Source organism: Manis pentadactyla, chromosome 8 (genome assembly GCF_030020395.1).
Source record: "Manis pentadactyla isolate mManPen7 chromosome 8, mManPen7.hap1, whole genome shotgun sequence".
Lineage (NCBI taxonomy): Eukaryota > Metazoa > Chordata > Mammalia > Pholidota > Manidae > Manis > Manis pentadactyla.
The window spans coordinates 29,888,576-29,902,618 of record NC_080026.1 but is presented as its reverse complement, the minus strand read 5'-3'; the positions used below and the strand labels follow the sequence as shown (position 1 = coordinate 29,902,618).

The window sequence follows — 14,043 nt, the reverse complement described above, 5'->3', positions numbered from 1 at the left end:
GATTCTTGGCCTCATCTTAGACCACTAGGTAGCCAAACACACTTACATAATGACTTCATGGTCTCAATAGCTTAATTCAGGGTTGCTAAAAAGCTTTTTCCTCAAGTTTTAATTCTTTTTAACTGGCAGTATTTGCCTAGGGATCTATATTAGTAAGGACTCTGAGAACATGTCTGGATTTAATAAGAAAAAAGATGTGATCAGTGAGCAATATGGACCATGGGTGACATACTGGGACATGGTAATGCGTGTGCCTTGTATCTGCTATTCTAACCTAGTTTCTCAAATTACTGTTTTTGTGGTTATACACAGATTATAGTATGATTTTTCCCCAGTAATTTTTCTGTAAGATATTATTAAAATACTTAAGTATAAAATTAAGTTTTAATGAGCATATTTATAAAGCTATACTTAAGAAATAAACATGCATAAATTGGGTGTTTTATCCTATATTCTAGTTTTGCTTCCTAATTTTATTTTGATTTTCAGCCAAGATGCAAATAGAAATAATACACGTATGCTTTTTCTCAGTTGGTGCCATGTTAAAGCTACTACATTTGGTTTCATAACCTTAATTTTCCAAACTGAAAACCTGACTTTTAACATACTCACAGTTTCTACATATTACATCTTGCTGTTTTGGAAAAACAATTCCAAATGGTGTGGAAAGATGCAGAAATCAGAAAACGGAATTTGGGGAAGTAAAACTTGGATGCCAAATGTAGTGATGCTATTACCTGCCAAAACACTTTTGAAATGTGTGTGTAGGGCACACCACTTAATTTATCCACAGATATTTCACATTATTCCTGAGAAGCAGTAAATACTTTTTGCCAGTTTTTTTTTTTTTTTTTTGCTATTTTGTTCTGGATGTTATTGCTTAAGCTAAAATTCTATCAAATTAACTACCAGCTAAACTAAACATCACCTCAATCACTTTACCTGGCTCACAGTTTTTCTCATCGTCTCCATATTTACAGTCTTCGTGGCCATCGCAGGTCCATTTTGCGGGTATACACTGACCGTTGGAACACTGAAACTGATCTTTGGAACAACTTGTTTCACAATTTCTCTGTTCAAACCACACAGACATAATTAAAATTAAACTTTAAGAGAAATGTCTGCAAACCCAAAAGACAAGTAGAAACCTTGTGCAAAGAAACCTGAAAGTGTAGAATCCATGTCCACCACAAATAAGAAGCTCAGATGGTCATAGTTAAGACTATATTTGCATGACAATATTATAAGAATTTTGTACTTTCATTTATCCCTGTGAGTCATCATAAAACTGAAAAAGGTAAAACGAGCATAATTCCCATGACTTTATTATATTAATTAAATTGCTCTAAGTGGGCCATTTTCTAACAGGCAGTTGTGGGGTAATATGATTTCAATAATTGTAGGTGACAATGAATCGTATGGGGAAATAAACGGGATGAAAATTGTTTCTAAGCAAGTTTCTGATATCTAGTCCATGGGAAGCAGGGTGGAAGGATGACCGCGGAGCAAGAATTCTAAGGAAAATTTATTTTGCCTTGGCAACACTTCCCCCAGTGTCTCTTGTTTCCCTTCTCCCCATCTCTCTCCCTCTGTTCCTGGCCTTTTACAGTCTAGTTGCTGTTAATAATCCTTCTTCTCTGTTTTGACATTTGTTCCTAAAGAACTTGAAGTGAAATGTCACAATGGTCACTTCTTCTAGCTCGCATATAGATTGTCTTTGAATGTCAAACAAGAGAGTGGATGTACCTTTAAGGGGCTTTCAGTTCTTTCTATCAGATCAATGGAAGGGATCCACTAGAAATTTATCTTCCTTGAGACCTACCAGGCTGGCCGAAATGGGGTGCCCCAGTGAAAGGTCTTGCTGGGATGATGCTTTTCTATTGTTGAGCAATTTCTATTGTTGCCAAAATGTACTTGCCTTCTCCTTCCACAAAGAGGGCAACACTCACAGCTTGTGAAACTCCCAGTGAGTGAAGCCTGGTGAACTATTACTCCCCCCTTCTTCCTAGTTTAATCTCCATGTGAAGAAGGAGAGTTTACTGTCCAGATTTCTCTAATTTTCTTTGTTGATGACAGTTTAATTAGACTGCCTGCTATATATTTTTTTATCCTTCCTTTTTTCTTCCCTTCTTTTCCAAGTATTGAGGGTTTAGTATTGGCCAGAGTTTCTTAAATAAGAATATAAAGAAAACTAGATTGATTCCTGTATTTGATAAACTCATAGACGAATAGGAAAGACCAACACTTAGATCAACAATTGCAGTAAAATACATTAGCTGTGAAAATAAATGGCTATGGTTTTAAACATATGGATTCTTAAGGTTTCCAGGAAAGACTTCACAGAGGAAGTTTAAAGAGAAGTGGGACTATCTAAGAAAAGGCTTTTCAAGTGTAAGGATAATTAGAAATGTGGCATATCTGACAGGTAAACTATGTAATGTGAATGGTGTAAAAGACACTGGAGAAATAACCCATGTGCTCGTCATGAGAAAGGATTTTTTCTTCCCCATGCTCAGTACTGTGCTCAGACATAGTAAGCATTCAATAAGTATTGCCAAATAAATGAATGAATGAGTGGATGAAATAGCAAATGTGAAAACAAGGAATATAAATTATAATCTCATGTAATTGAGCTCCATGAGGATAGAGACCATGTCAGTCTGTGAACTAAATATCTAATACTGTGCCATTATTATAGCTGCTATATTTGGTAAAATTCATGAATGGTTATGTCAGCAATAAGGCTAATTTAAATGAAAACAGCTGAGTAAGCCATAGCACTGGTGTGTCTTCTAGATACTTTCATCTTCAGAAGGTGTTACTTCTACACACTTTTTCTATCATCAGAAAATTTTGATCTATACGATAAATTGCAGTATAGCTGATATGTATGCATGTGGTTGATACCTGGGGGATATTTAATTATTATTTTAGATACTTAAAAATATACAGAAAAATAGAATAAGGAAACCCCTGTGGTTATCATGCCTGTTTAACAGTTATCAACACTTCATTATTCATGTTTCATACATCCTCCTTCTCACTTTTTTATATTCAGGACTATTTAACATAAGGACAATAGTATCAGAATATTAACAGTATCATAAAATTAATAAAAGTTCTTTAGTATTAAGATATTCCTAATCCATATCTAAAATTTCCTCATATTCTTAAATATATAAAAATGTTGTTTGGTAAAATAAGGACCTAAAAGTTTATACATTGAATTTGGTTTAAGTTTCTTTAAAGGTATACCTATTTTTTGTTTTCCTAGTTTTCTTAAATGCCATTTACTATTTGAAGAAACCAAGTCATTCTGTTCTACGGAATGTCCCACATTCTGAATTTGGTTGATTGATTCCTAAGAATGTTAATAACCTCTAAAGTGACTTATTAGCTTTTTATTTTTTAAAGTATTATTATGAACTCATGTTTTTATACATTTTAATTGCATTTTTTTGCATATTAATCCATTTATTGCATTTTATTTTTTATTGCATTTTAATCCATTATAGTCATTTTCTTTCTAATGTTCAAACTGTCCCTTTCATCAGTGGAAACCCTGATGGAAAGCCCCTATGTACTCTGCACACTATAATACTAATAGTCTTGTTTTCTGGCTTGATAAAATGTTAGCAGCTCTTTTTGTCAATTTCCTTTCTCAGACCTAGAATTAGACATTTTTCAGAGGAATTTTATTTCCTTTAATTGGCAAATGGTATTTGGAGGTCATTATGTGAATTCTAGGGATAGTCTTTAATGCTGGGATGTGATTCATTTTAGGAATTTTCAGTGGCAGAGCTAAGAATTGTATATTTTTAGAAAGATAAAGTGAGATCTCTCACTGATATGTTTGAATTTAACATTACAGGATTTTTATTTACTTTCTTTGCTTCTACATTTGTACCTCCCTTCTTTTACTTAACATTTTTGAGTGATAATAACATTAAAATAATTAAGCAGTTGAACTCTCCTACTCTCAATATACATGATTTTCAAACTAATAAAACCAATATCATTATTAACAAAAAGTGTCTGAATACAGGTTAAGAGACCTTTGCATTCTTTTTGTCCTGACAATTTATTATACTGGACTCAGAGGCCAAATACCATATTTTAAACTCACTTTAAATAATTCTTCTCTATTTATGCCAATAACCTGATACACACTTAAAATGATTCAAGTTTTTTTTAACTGTTTTAGCTGAATATTAACAAGTGAATTATATTATCAGGTAACATTCATACAAAAACTTTGCCTGACAATTTTGCCTTTTGTTTCTAATATGAGAGTATCTCATAGGTAATTCTGTTTTCTAGACATTTGTTCAGTTCATCTTTTTATTTATTTGTTTGTCTCTTTGGTTTTTGTCAGTTCAATCTATCAATCTAGCCTTTAGAAAGAAAATAAAAATCAACTGCCCATAATATTAGCCACCTGAGTACATGGAGACTGAATGTCTGTAAGTACAGAGAAAGGCCACCTTTAAGAGAGTTAATTTTATTCTTTAGGGGCATTCATGAAAATGTCTGGATAATGGAGATACAGTCAGTCACTATACCCGTGAACTTAATGGCATGAGGAAAATGGTGTTAATAAGATACCTATTTTCACACGAACAAGAGTTTTGAAAAGGAAGTGTTTGATTCTGCATATGTACCTAGGCCATCTCATAAATAACATGCAAGATGAACTCATAAACCCTAAACAATATATCCCCACCTCTTCATGTTTCACAGATGACATAGGGCTGGTAGAATAAATTTTTTAAAGAAAACAGAAACAAAACATTTTCATGGTATGGATAAGTTTACATGAAATGAAAACTGAAATGTTTAATATAATTTTTGAATCAATGGACACTAAGTAAATACATATCTGGGCAGTGAAAGATTTTTAGGTCCTCTATGAGTTTTTTTTAATTGTTTTACTTGTTTCGTGAATCCCCATGAATAGAAGTGGTATTTTTCAACTTCTGAGAGATCTTTGCAAGTTCAAGGTTTAGGTTTCCTGGTTTTTAGCAGAGAAGTCAACACATTTGTTTTCTAAATCTAGGCTCCTGAATGTGATTAGGGGACCTTTCCAAGACAGGGAGTAAATGGAGAATTTTCCAGTCCTAATAAGAATACCTGAAGACTGGGAAAGAGCTAGTTTGTGTGCTTCTGTAAGTAGTAGAAACCTATGGTGTTTCCCAAAGAGGCAGAAACTCAGTGGATACCTGACGAAGTTAGCCTGAAACTAGAGCATCAGGAATGAGTCTCTCTAGTTGAACCTATAGTCAGTGGGAAGAACTTCGTGAGGGGTAAATACATGTGCTTGTCAACCAGAACAGCAGAGCTGGTTCAAAGGAGCTGATGAAACCTAGAAGGAGCTAGGGTGCCACTGAGGACCCAAGACCTCATTTTTCTTTCATTTCTGACTAGACTTGATTGTATACATGCTATATCCCTTATATTAACATGGGAGATCAATAAAAGAGAAAGCCATGAAAAGTAACCATTATGGACTTTTCTCTGTTATTGGAAAGTGAAGCTTTAGGGTCATTTTAGATTTGATTGAGAAAAATATAACCATGTGTCACTTTTAAAGCTCCATGGAGTAATTAATAGCTGAAACACAAATGCATAGATGCACAGATAGTGAATTACGTGAAGTCTGACAAATGGTAACACAATCTAAGTTCACAGAATTATCCAGAGAAATTCTAAACTTTTTCACTTAAGCTGTATGTACATAGGACTTATTATAAATGGATGTGATTCATCATCTAAGCAAAGCTGAGCCTGTGGTTTCATGAAAATTGATGACCCAAATCGAAGTCTATGACTATATCCATTGAAGAAAGAGACTCAGGAGAAGAAACTGTTTAAAATGCATAAAAATATTAGTCCTGAATATAAATACTGCAGCAAATTTATGAACAAATTCACAGATGGCAAGGGCATCAGCTATAGGGAATAACATTTCCAAACATTCTATTCCCAACCCAGTCATTCACCACTTGAGGTAAAACAGACTATAAAATTAACTGTCAATAGCAGTACGAGAGCTATTCCCTGTGCTGGGTGTGTGCTGCACAGCACATAGATGTAATACTACTTATCTCAGTGTGTCAGGAGCAAAGTGCATTTCAGAGCTGTCCACGTTGCACTCATTGCCTTGAATAATAACAATTGTAAATGTGATTCTAAAGAACTGCTTTCTTTTTGCTTGATTTTGCAAAGATGCCTACCTCATCAGAGCCATCTGCACAGTCAAAATCTCCATCACACCAAAACCTTGAAGGAACACAGTCCCCATTGGCACAGAGAAAATCTTTCAATGTACATGTCTGTGGCTCTAGGGACAGAAAAACAGCACAGGGTTATCCTATTTTTTGCAGCCACATTCTAAATGTGTGTGATACACAAAATGTTTATGATATACACCAGGAGATGGCATTAAGGAAAAAAGAGGTTAGCCAAGCAGAACCAATACATTGTTCAGGGAAAATATTTCATGAAGCTTCCATGGCATATAATATAATGATTTTTTAAATTTATTTTTCAAGTCATGAATAGAAAGTAGCATTACAGAAACAAATTGAAAGAGGCAAAAGATAAATACCTACTGTTTAATAAAAATACAGCATCAAAGTAAAAGGCATGAGAATCCACATATCATAAAATAAAAATAAGCCTTTCCAGTTGTTAGAATTCTAAATTATTTTATATATTTACTTTAGGTAAAGCCTTTTGCATCTCCATAACAATGGGCATAGTCTTTAGTTCTTGACGTTTTATTATATTTTTTTTTATGAGTTGCCAATTCTTCAATTTTATACTCAGAAATACATAGAATTATTAGAACAAAAAGTGTATGTGGTGGTATTACTGGATATAACTAGGTGGTTAAGTGTTGGAGGGACAGAGGAAGGTACCTCCCCTTTTGAAAACTGCCCATTTGTTTATGTAATTGTTTGTTTATGCCCTATATCATTTTCCTGTCATTTTAGATAATTTGCCAGTTAATTGATTTAATTATTTTTCATTATATTTCACTTAGGACATAAGCCAAATAATATGACTTGCTACTTGGCTTAACTCTTATGTAAATATATTTCATCTGACAATGAAGTAGGACGTCCGAAATATGTTCTGCAAGTAATCAATATGACTGCTGGAGATAACCTCTTGTTATGCTTTTGTTCTCTAAATAGAACTATGGTATGATGAAAGATCCCTTTTCGTTTTCTTTATTCATTAACTATATTTCCAGCTGTCTCACCCATGATAATATCCTTATTCAGGTGAAGGAGGGAGAAGAGAAATTAAGTTTAAGGAATGTTCATATGAAGTCTGATTTTTCATATAAAGATTGAATAATTCAGCCTGCACCTGACTATTGCTCTACACAATCATTTGGTGTCTAGCTATAGGGCAACATCTTGAATGTTTGGTATCCTAAAGGCTCCTATGTATCTACATAAAGATCCCTCCTGAAAACACTGGAAGAAGTGTGGAAAGTGTAATAAGCACTTTGTTCTGCTCTGGGTCTTACTTTATCTTAAAATGTGAATATCAGGCTATATAGACAAGATACTATTCAGTAGAATGGGAAAAAGCCACTAACTGAAGGATCCCCCTCATTTCTCAACACTCCTTTGTTCAGTGAGCATGACAACAGCAGTTTTTCTTTTTGTCTTTGCATTATATTTATATATACTATGCCTTAATCTTAAAAAACACTTTATTAATACTATTACTAACTATAATAATAATAATAATATAGCTACTAATTGCTCATTTGTTGTTAGACACTAGGTGAAGTTAATGCTAAGTACCTGAATTAACTAATCAATTAACCCTATGTATGAGGTAGGTGCTATTAATAGGCCCTTTTTCAGACAAGTAAATTGAGGCACAAAGAGGTTAAGGAATTTGTTCCAAATCATGCAGCAGGTGGAAGAGCTAGCATTGAATTTGAATTTAAACAACCCAATATACCAGGGCCTATATTTTATACTACTATGCCGTATTGAAGCATCTCATAATATTTAGGAAGGGATATGTGTTCACATACTACAAAGATTAACATAAAAGAGAAGTCAAGTTACTTGTCCAAAGCACACGGCTAGCAATGTCTATTTCACTTAATAGAAGCACACAGTTTTTCACTTATCATCTCCATACTGAAGCCATGTCATCCTCCTATATGAAGACACATGCAATTTTATGCTCAGGGGGAAATAAATTATAGTGAAATTAATAAATTAATACTAAATTCACTTAACAGTGGAAAATAAGAACCAAAAAAATTTTCATTAAAAAAATAGAGTATATTTAAATCAGATTGTGCTTAGATGTTTATAAAAGAGCTGTAGAAACATTTAATTTTATGGGCTTGGGGGTAACTGAACAGGATAATTTCCCTTTAATAGTCCAATTTGCCTTTATTCTAACTAAAAGCAAGTGTGTTCATCATGTACTAAACAGCAATGATTTCACAGGTTTTGACACACTTTGCTATAGGGAGGGTTGAACGTTGCTGATGTAAGATTATAAAAAGTTATATGACCAATAGTTCAAGTCACTTGCCCAATAGTTGCACAGCACATTTGTTCTACAGAGACTTGTCTTAACATTGTTAATGGTTCTATTCTGACGTAGAAGCAGAGCAACTGAGTGATTTCTTGGGAAAAGGTTTTTTTTCAGTGCAAATGGAAATTCTGTATATTTCTCCCATGCTTTTGAAAAATGCCAGCAAGCCTACTCTGAATAATAATCTTGAATTATTTATAAATATACAAACATCATCAAGGAATGGGGTAGCTGGTCAGTTTTTAACTCTCATCTGTATGCCTCAGAATCTTTTGTGACTCGATATCTGAGAAAGAAACTCTCTCTTGAGGAAAATAGAATTTAGTTATGAGAAAAGATCCTGAGGGAGTGTATTCTTCATTGTTTATCTTACCTTTGATCTTTTGTGGGTAAAGTAAAAGACCAATTTTTAGACCATGGCATGATAGCATTTTTTTGTGAAAAAGAATCAAGAAATTGACTATACCTAGAAGATAACCCATCCAGAAAGATAATTTGAAAGCGACATTTTCCCTAGTATTCCTAAAGTGCTTTTCCCTCACTAACTTTCTCTGGTATTACCTATGTCCCCAGATGTAAAGTAGATAAGGAGTCACACACAAGAACAATTAGCTAGGTTTTCCATAAATGCATCTAAATATGCCCTAATGACAACTAAAAAGCCCTCAGAGAGCATGTTTTAGAAGGCTGATCTGGATTCTATGATAAAAAATAGGAGCATCATGTAGACAGGTCACATCCTTTGATACTAATGGGGACAACAACATAACAGACTTGGAATCAAAAAGAGTTTCAGCAACCATCTTGCCCAAAAACTAAGAAACTAAGTTCAGAAAATAGAAGTGACTTTCAAAGCCACAGCATTAGTGGCAGAGCAGAAAAACTTCCAGACTCCAATTTCTGTGCTGAGCATATTATTATAAACACATGGTGATAAGTTCAAAAGTCGTATGAATGTGGGTGTAAGCATCTGAGGAGAATTTTTAGAACACAATTAGTTTAACTGACATGCTATACAAATAATCTTCTGATATAAATTCAGTGTGAAAGTACTAGAAATTCAAATAAGGAAGGCACAGCTTGTCTCTCTAAACCTTAATCTAGTTGATCAAATTATTTGATACTTTTAAATCTATTGGATTGTTAGTTTATTTTTAATGCAAAGATATTAAGTCATTTATTTTGCACATCAGTTAGAAGATATACATGCCATACATATTTGTTGCTAGTTAAGATAGTAAAGATATTGAGATTTCTTAAATATTTTCCAACCTTTGATCTAGATTACAAAATAAGTCCAATAACAATGCCATTTTCTTATTCTTGTAAGGAACACTTGCTGGAGCCAAGTGTCCCTGCTGAACACTTGAGGGAAATGATAGGCAGCTGATGATAAAATGACAATGGATTAATTATCCGATGTAAATTTAAAAAAGTAGAAAGCATTTTAAATCTAAAACATAGCTGGTGGTTAATTGTTCCACTACTATTCAAACTTTTCCTGTATCTGTACCTGGAGTGCTTCCAAAACAATTTAAAAAGTAAATTCATCATATCAGATTCATAAACAAAGAATTCCAAAAGTAATTTAAAAAATAGATTGCTAATATTATAAACATGCACAGGCACTGAGCCAGACTCTGGAAAATGACCCTAATCCCTAGAACATTTCCAGATATTTAAACAGAAATTCAGATAAATGTGATAAAGAACTAAATGAGGCAGTGAAATGCAAGTGAGTGTTGGGTGATGGAATGCAGTCATGTAAAAAAAAAAATGTTGCTGTTGTTTTTAACTATAAGGCTGATTTACTATCTCTGGTATATTTCACTGCTTTATAATAGCTAATGATAACTGCCAAATGTGAGCCAAAATGCATACCATTGATATGATATTTAGAGAATATAACAATATACCACTGCCCTTTTGGTTATATTATTGTCATACACACACACACACACACACACACACATTTAATTACATGATGTATAATCATAGGTACAGTATACATTGTAATTATATGTATATAATGATATATAGTTCTATTATAACGACATGCATATGTTTCAATAGATTATAAGAAATTTGAAATATATTAATAGCATTTTAATACAGCAACAGTATTTCTTCTAAGACTATCTTTTATATGACTGATTTTTTGGTTCTCCCCAGAGATACAATGTATTTTTTTTTCACTATTCATAGACTCAGTTTTTGTCTGTGTAGAACTACTGGCATTTTCAATGTTTAAACCTTCCATTCTTCCAGACTATTCAAGATGTTATCTTCAAACACCACTTAATTATCTAGATCCTTTTATCCTTTCACTTACATAGTACATGTTTAACATGTTACCAACTCTGATGCTTGTCCCGTGTGTGCTTTCTATTCTTTCCTGTCACAACTATAATGTGCTTCATTCTTGTTCACTATTATCTCTCCTCTGCAAAATTATCAATATTATTTGTCTTAGGCCACAAGGTCAGAATGAATGGGAACTAGAAGAGAACCACACATAATTGGGGCTGTTATACTGTAATGCTTGATCGTGCAGCCACTTCTCTTGCTTTTGCTTAAGGGTTCTATGGCTTAACAGTGATTTATCAACAAGTTTCCACGGTGACAGGCTGAGAGGCAGTGTTCCTTCTTCTTGCTTTCTTGTAACAAAGGCTGACTTAGGGGATATCAGTGAAATAATACTCTGATTTAGAAGACCCCAGAAGATTCAGCAGCAGGCTATCTCAACCCCTCATTTTTCTATTCTTATTAAAGCAGTAACCTAACTTCTCACAAAATTTCAATTACCACTTGAATATGAGGATTTTCCAAGATAAAGCCTTCAATGTTGTCTTTTCACCTATCCTTTCTTGTTTGCAATTTCCTTCAGTTATAGGGTATTTCCTACCTTACGATAATTAGCACTATATGTATCCAAAATTGACTTAAGTGGTTATCTGTATATTTAAGCTCTGGAATACATAGAAAGTATATACATAAAGTATATACATAATTGAAATAAATAGGAAGTGTATTCATAATTGTTTCTTCTTTATATTTAACTCTTCTATTCCTACCACCCTTACCCAGTTAGGTTTTTATTTTAATCACTGGATAGAATCTGAGAACATGCTCTGAAAAGTTTTTTTAATTACTGATTAAAGGAACCTATGTTACTCTAATGCCTTTCTGCAATGTTCTTCTCCTTTCTAAAGATTTTGATCCATTGGGAGAGATCTGTGTGAAGAGGGATTAATGAAGGTCCCCATGTTCAGAGTATTTGGGGGGAAAATTGAAGTTCCTATAACCAGGATCCTCACCGGAACCTAAACTACCTGATGATGTAACTGGCCTGCTGCAAGGCTACTGTTTTCACACCCGTAGGCAATAAACTGTTACTGACTGAGTAACTTTATAAAGAGCTCTGCCCAGGGCTTTGGATGGAGGCAGAGACAGAGGAGGATTACAGACCTGCAGACTGCTGGATGCAGATGTGATTCTAGTGCTCAACCTATTGCCAGGAGAGTAAAGCTGAGTAACAAACAGTTTTACCCCAAGAATGTCCTGTTGTCATTTCTCAGTCTCACTGAATCCATAGTGAACTTGCCTGGGACTGAAATCCATTGGCAAGATAGTATTCCATAATTATAATCATCCAGACATTTCATACTTAAATATACCTGATCCTCAAAAATGAGTCAGATTAAGTTTTGAAAGTTATTCAGAGCATTAGTTGATATTTTACAAACTGAATATCCAAGTGGTTTATAAAGGCTGGGATTTTAGGAATGTTTGCTTTTATATAGTATATCCCTATGCTTTAATATAACAATTTCTATTTTGTCTCCCGTGTCTTGGGAAATGAATGTTCTTAATCTAATACATAAGAGCAGACATTATTGTTACCATCAAATCCTTTTTGGAAGTGGTAGAATATAAATATTTAATAAATGAAATTTGATTATTATCTTATTTTAAAGATGATTATATTGCTTCCTTTATTTAAACAGCAGTATAAGAAAGTGTCAGGAAGAAATATATTCAGAAATCAATGCTAGAATGTAGAAATACTGTTACAACTTTATATACTGCCATACTTCAAGAAAGTAAAACTGTTGGATAATTACTGTTTTTTAAAATTTATTACATAAAAATGCAGGAAGTAGCTGATGTTAATAGTGTTATTCTATTTTCAGAGAAAAGCATCCTGAATACATATGGTGTTCACCACTCCAGGGAGAATAAATGATGTTTCACTGAAAGATGCTCAGGGGTGAATTTGTAGTGTAACAGGATTTGAGACTGAAATGAAATGAATACCATCCGTTAAAGAATGATATGCTTTGCACTGTCTCCACATCATTCAGCTCTTTGTATGAACTTGTATCAAGGGCATTCTTCATTGCATACTAATGGGTTACATTAAATCTCATGATACTTTCTTACCAGTTCTGATAACTGTAAGAAAATAACTCCCAGTATGAGCATTTCAATAATTCTACCATTTGAGATTCAGGTCAATTTAGTCTGAATATTCTTTCCAAATGTGAATATATGTATAAAAATGTGAACTGCAGGACAGTCTCAAAATTATACATTAACTGAACTAAAAATCGCTATCCTGCTTATTGAATAGGCTGCCAAGCTCACAATATTCTCAAGGAAGAGTTACTTACTACAGTTTTCTTCATCTGAATTGTCACTGCAGTCATTTTGGCTGTCACACCGCCAGTGATCTGGAATACAGTTGTTGTTTTTACACTGGAATTCATGAGGCCCACAAGTCTTTTTCTCTGTAATGGAAAGAACCCGAGTTTGCACTGTTGACTTCCACGTGGACATCCTCATGATACCCTCACTGCCATGCCGCATCCAGGGCCTATTACAGAACCTCAAAACTTGATTCAGTTACTAACTGAGATGCATCTCAGAAAAACTGAAGGAAGTAAATGAATAAAGTTCATCCTTCTGTCTTGTTTTAGGTCGTTTTTGCCCATGATTTCATCATAAGCTAACTATAAAACAATTGATTAGAGCCACCCATGCAAAGTCAACACAAATCAATCAATTAAAAAAGGTCAAAATTATCTCCAACTGCCCTTCTCATTAGGCTACTCCTCCCCAAGCCACTTTCTATTTCTGCTATAAAATGGCAAAAAAGAAAAGGTTATTAATCAAACTGAGGTCATCACCTTGTTTTCCTCCTTAAGAAGTTACTACTCATTATCTCCTTATGGTCAGCTGATTCAAACTCACAGGTTATAAGAGAGTCTAACTTTCAAAGATCTTGAAAATGAAAGAAGGTCCACCTCACTGGAACTTCCAAGCAATCCCACTGAGTACCAGGAAAGGTTCTAATTTGACTTTTATTTTATAAATGATAGAACAGACTTTTTAAAGTTTAGGAACTTAATGAATTTTAAATATAATTAAATGGCATAAGATATATAAATATATAAAGTGTGC

The 14,043-nt window shown here is 33.7% G+C and overlaps 1 protein-coding gene across 1 annotated transcript in view; it reads right to left on the bottom strand.

The window, feature by feature from the left end:
• Nucleotides 1–14,043, bottom strand: part of LRP1B (LDL receptor related protein 1B) — a 1,911,502-nt gene that overhangs the window by 153,625 nt on the left and 1,743,834 nt on the right. The window contains exons 67-69 of the mRNA XM_057505633.1: nt 13,254–13,370; nt 6,234–6,340; nt 943–1,072 (exon numbers count right to left, since the gene is read on the bottom strand). Coding sequence (XP_057361616.1) covers nt 943–1,072; nt 6,234–6,340; nt 13,254–13,370 — 354 coding nt within the window. The remainder of the gene's footprint in view (nt 1–942; nt 1,073–6,233; nt 6,341–13,253; nt 13,371–14,043) is intronic.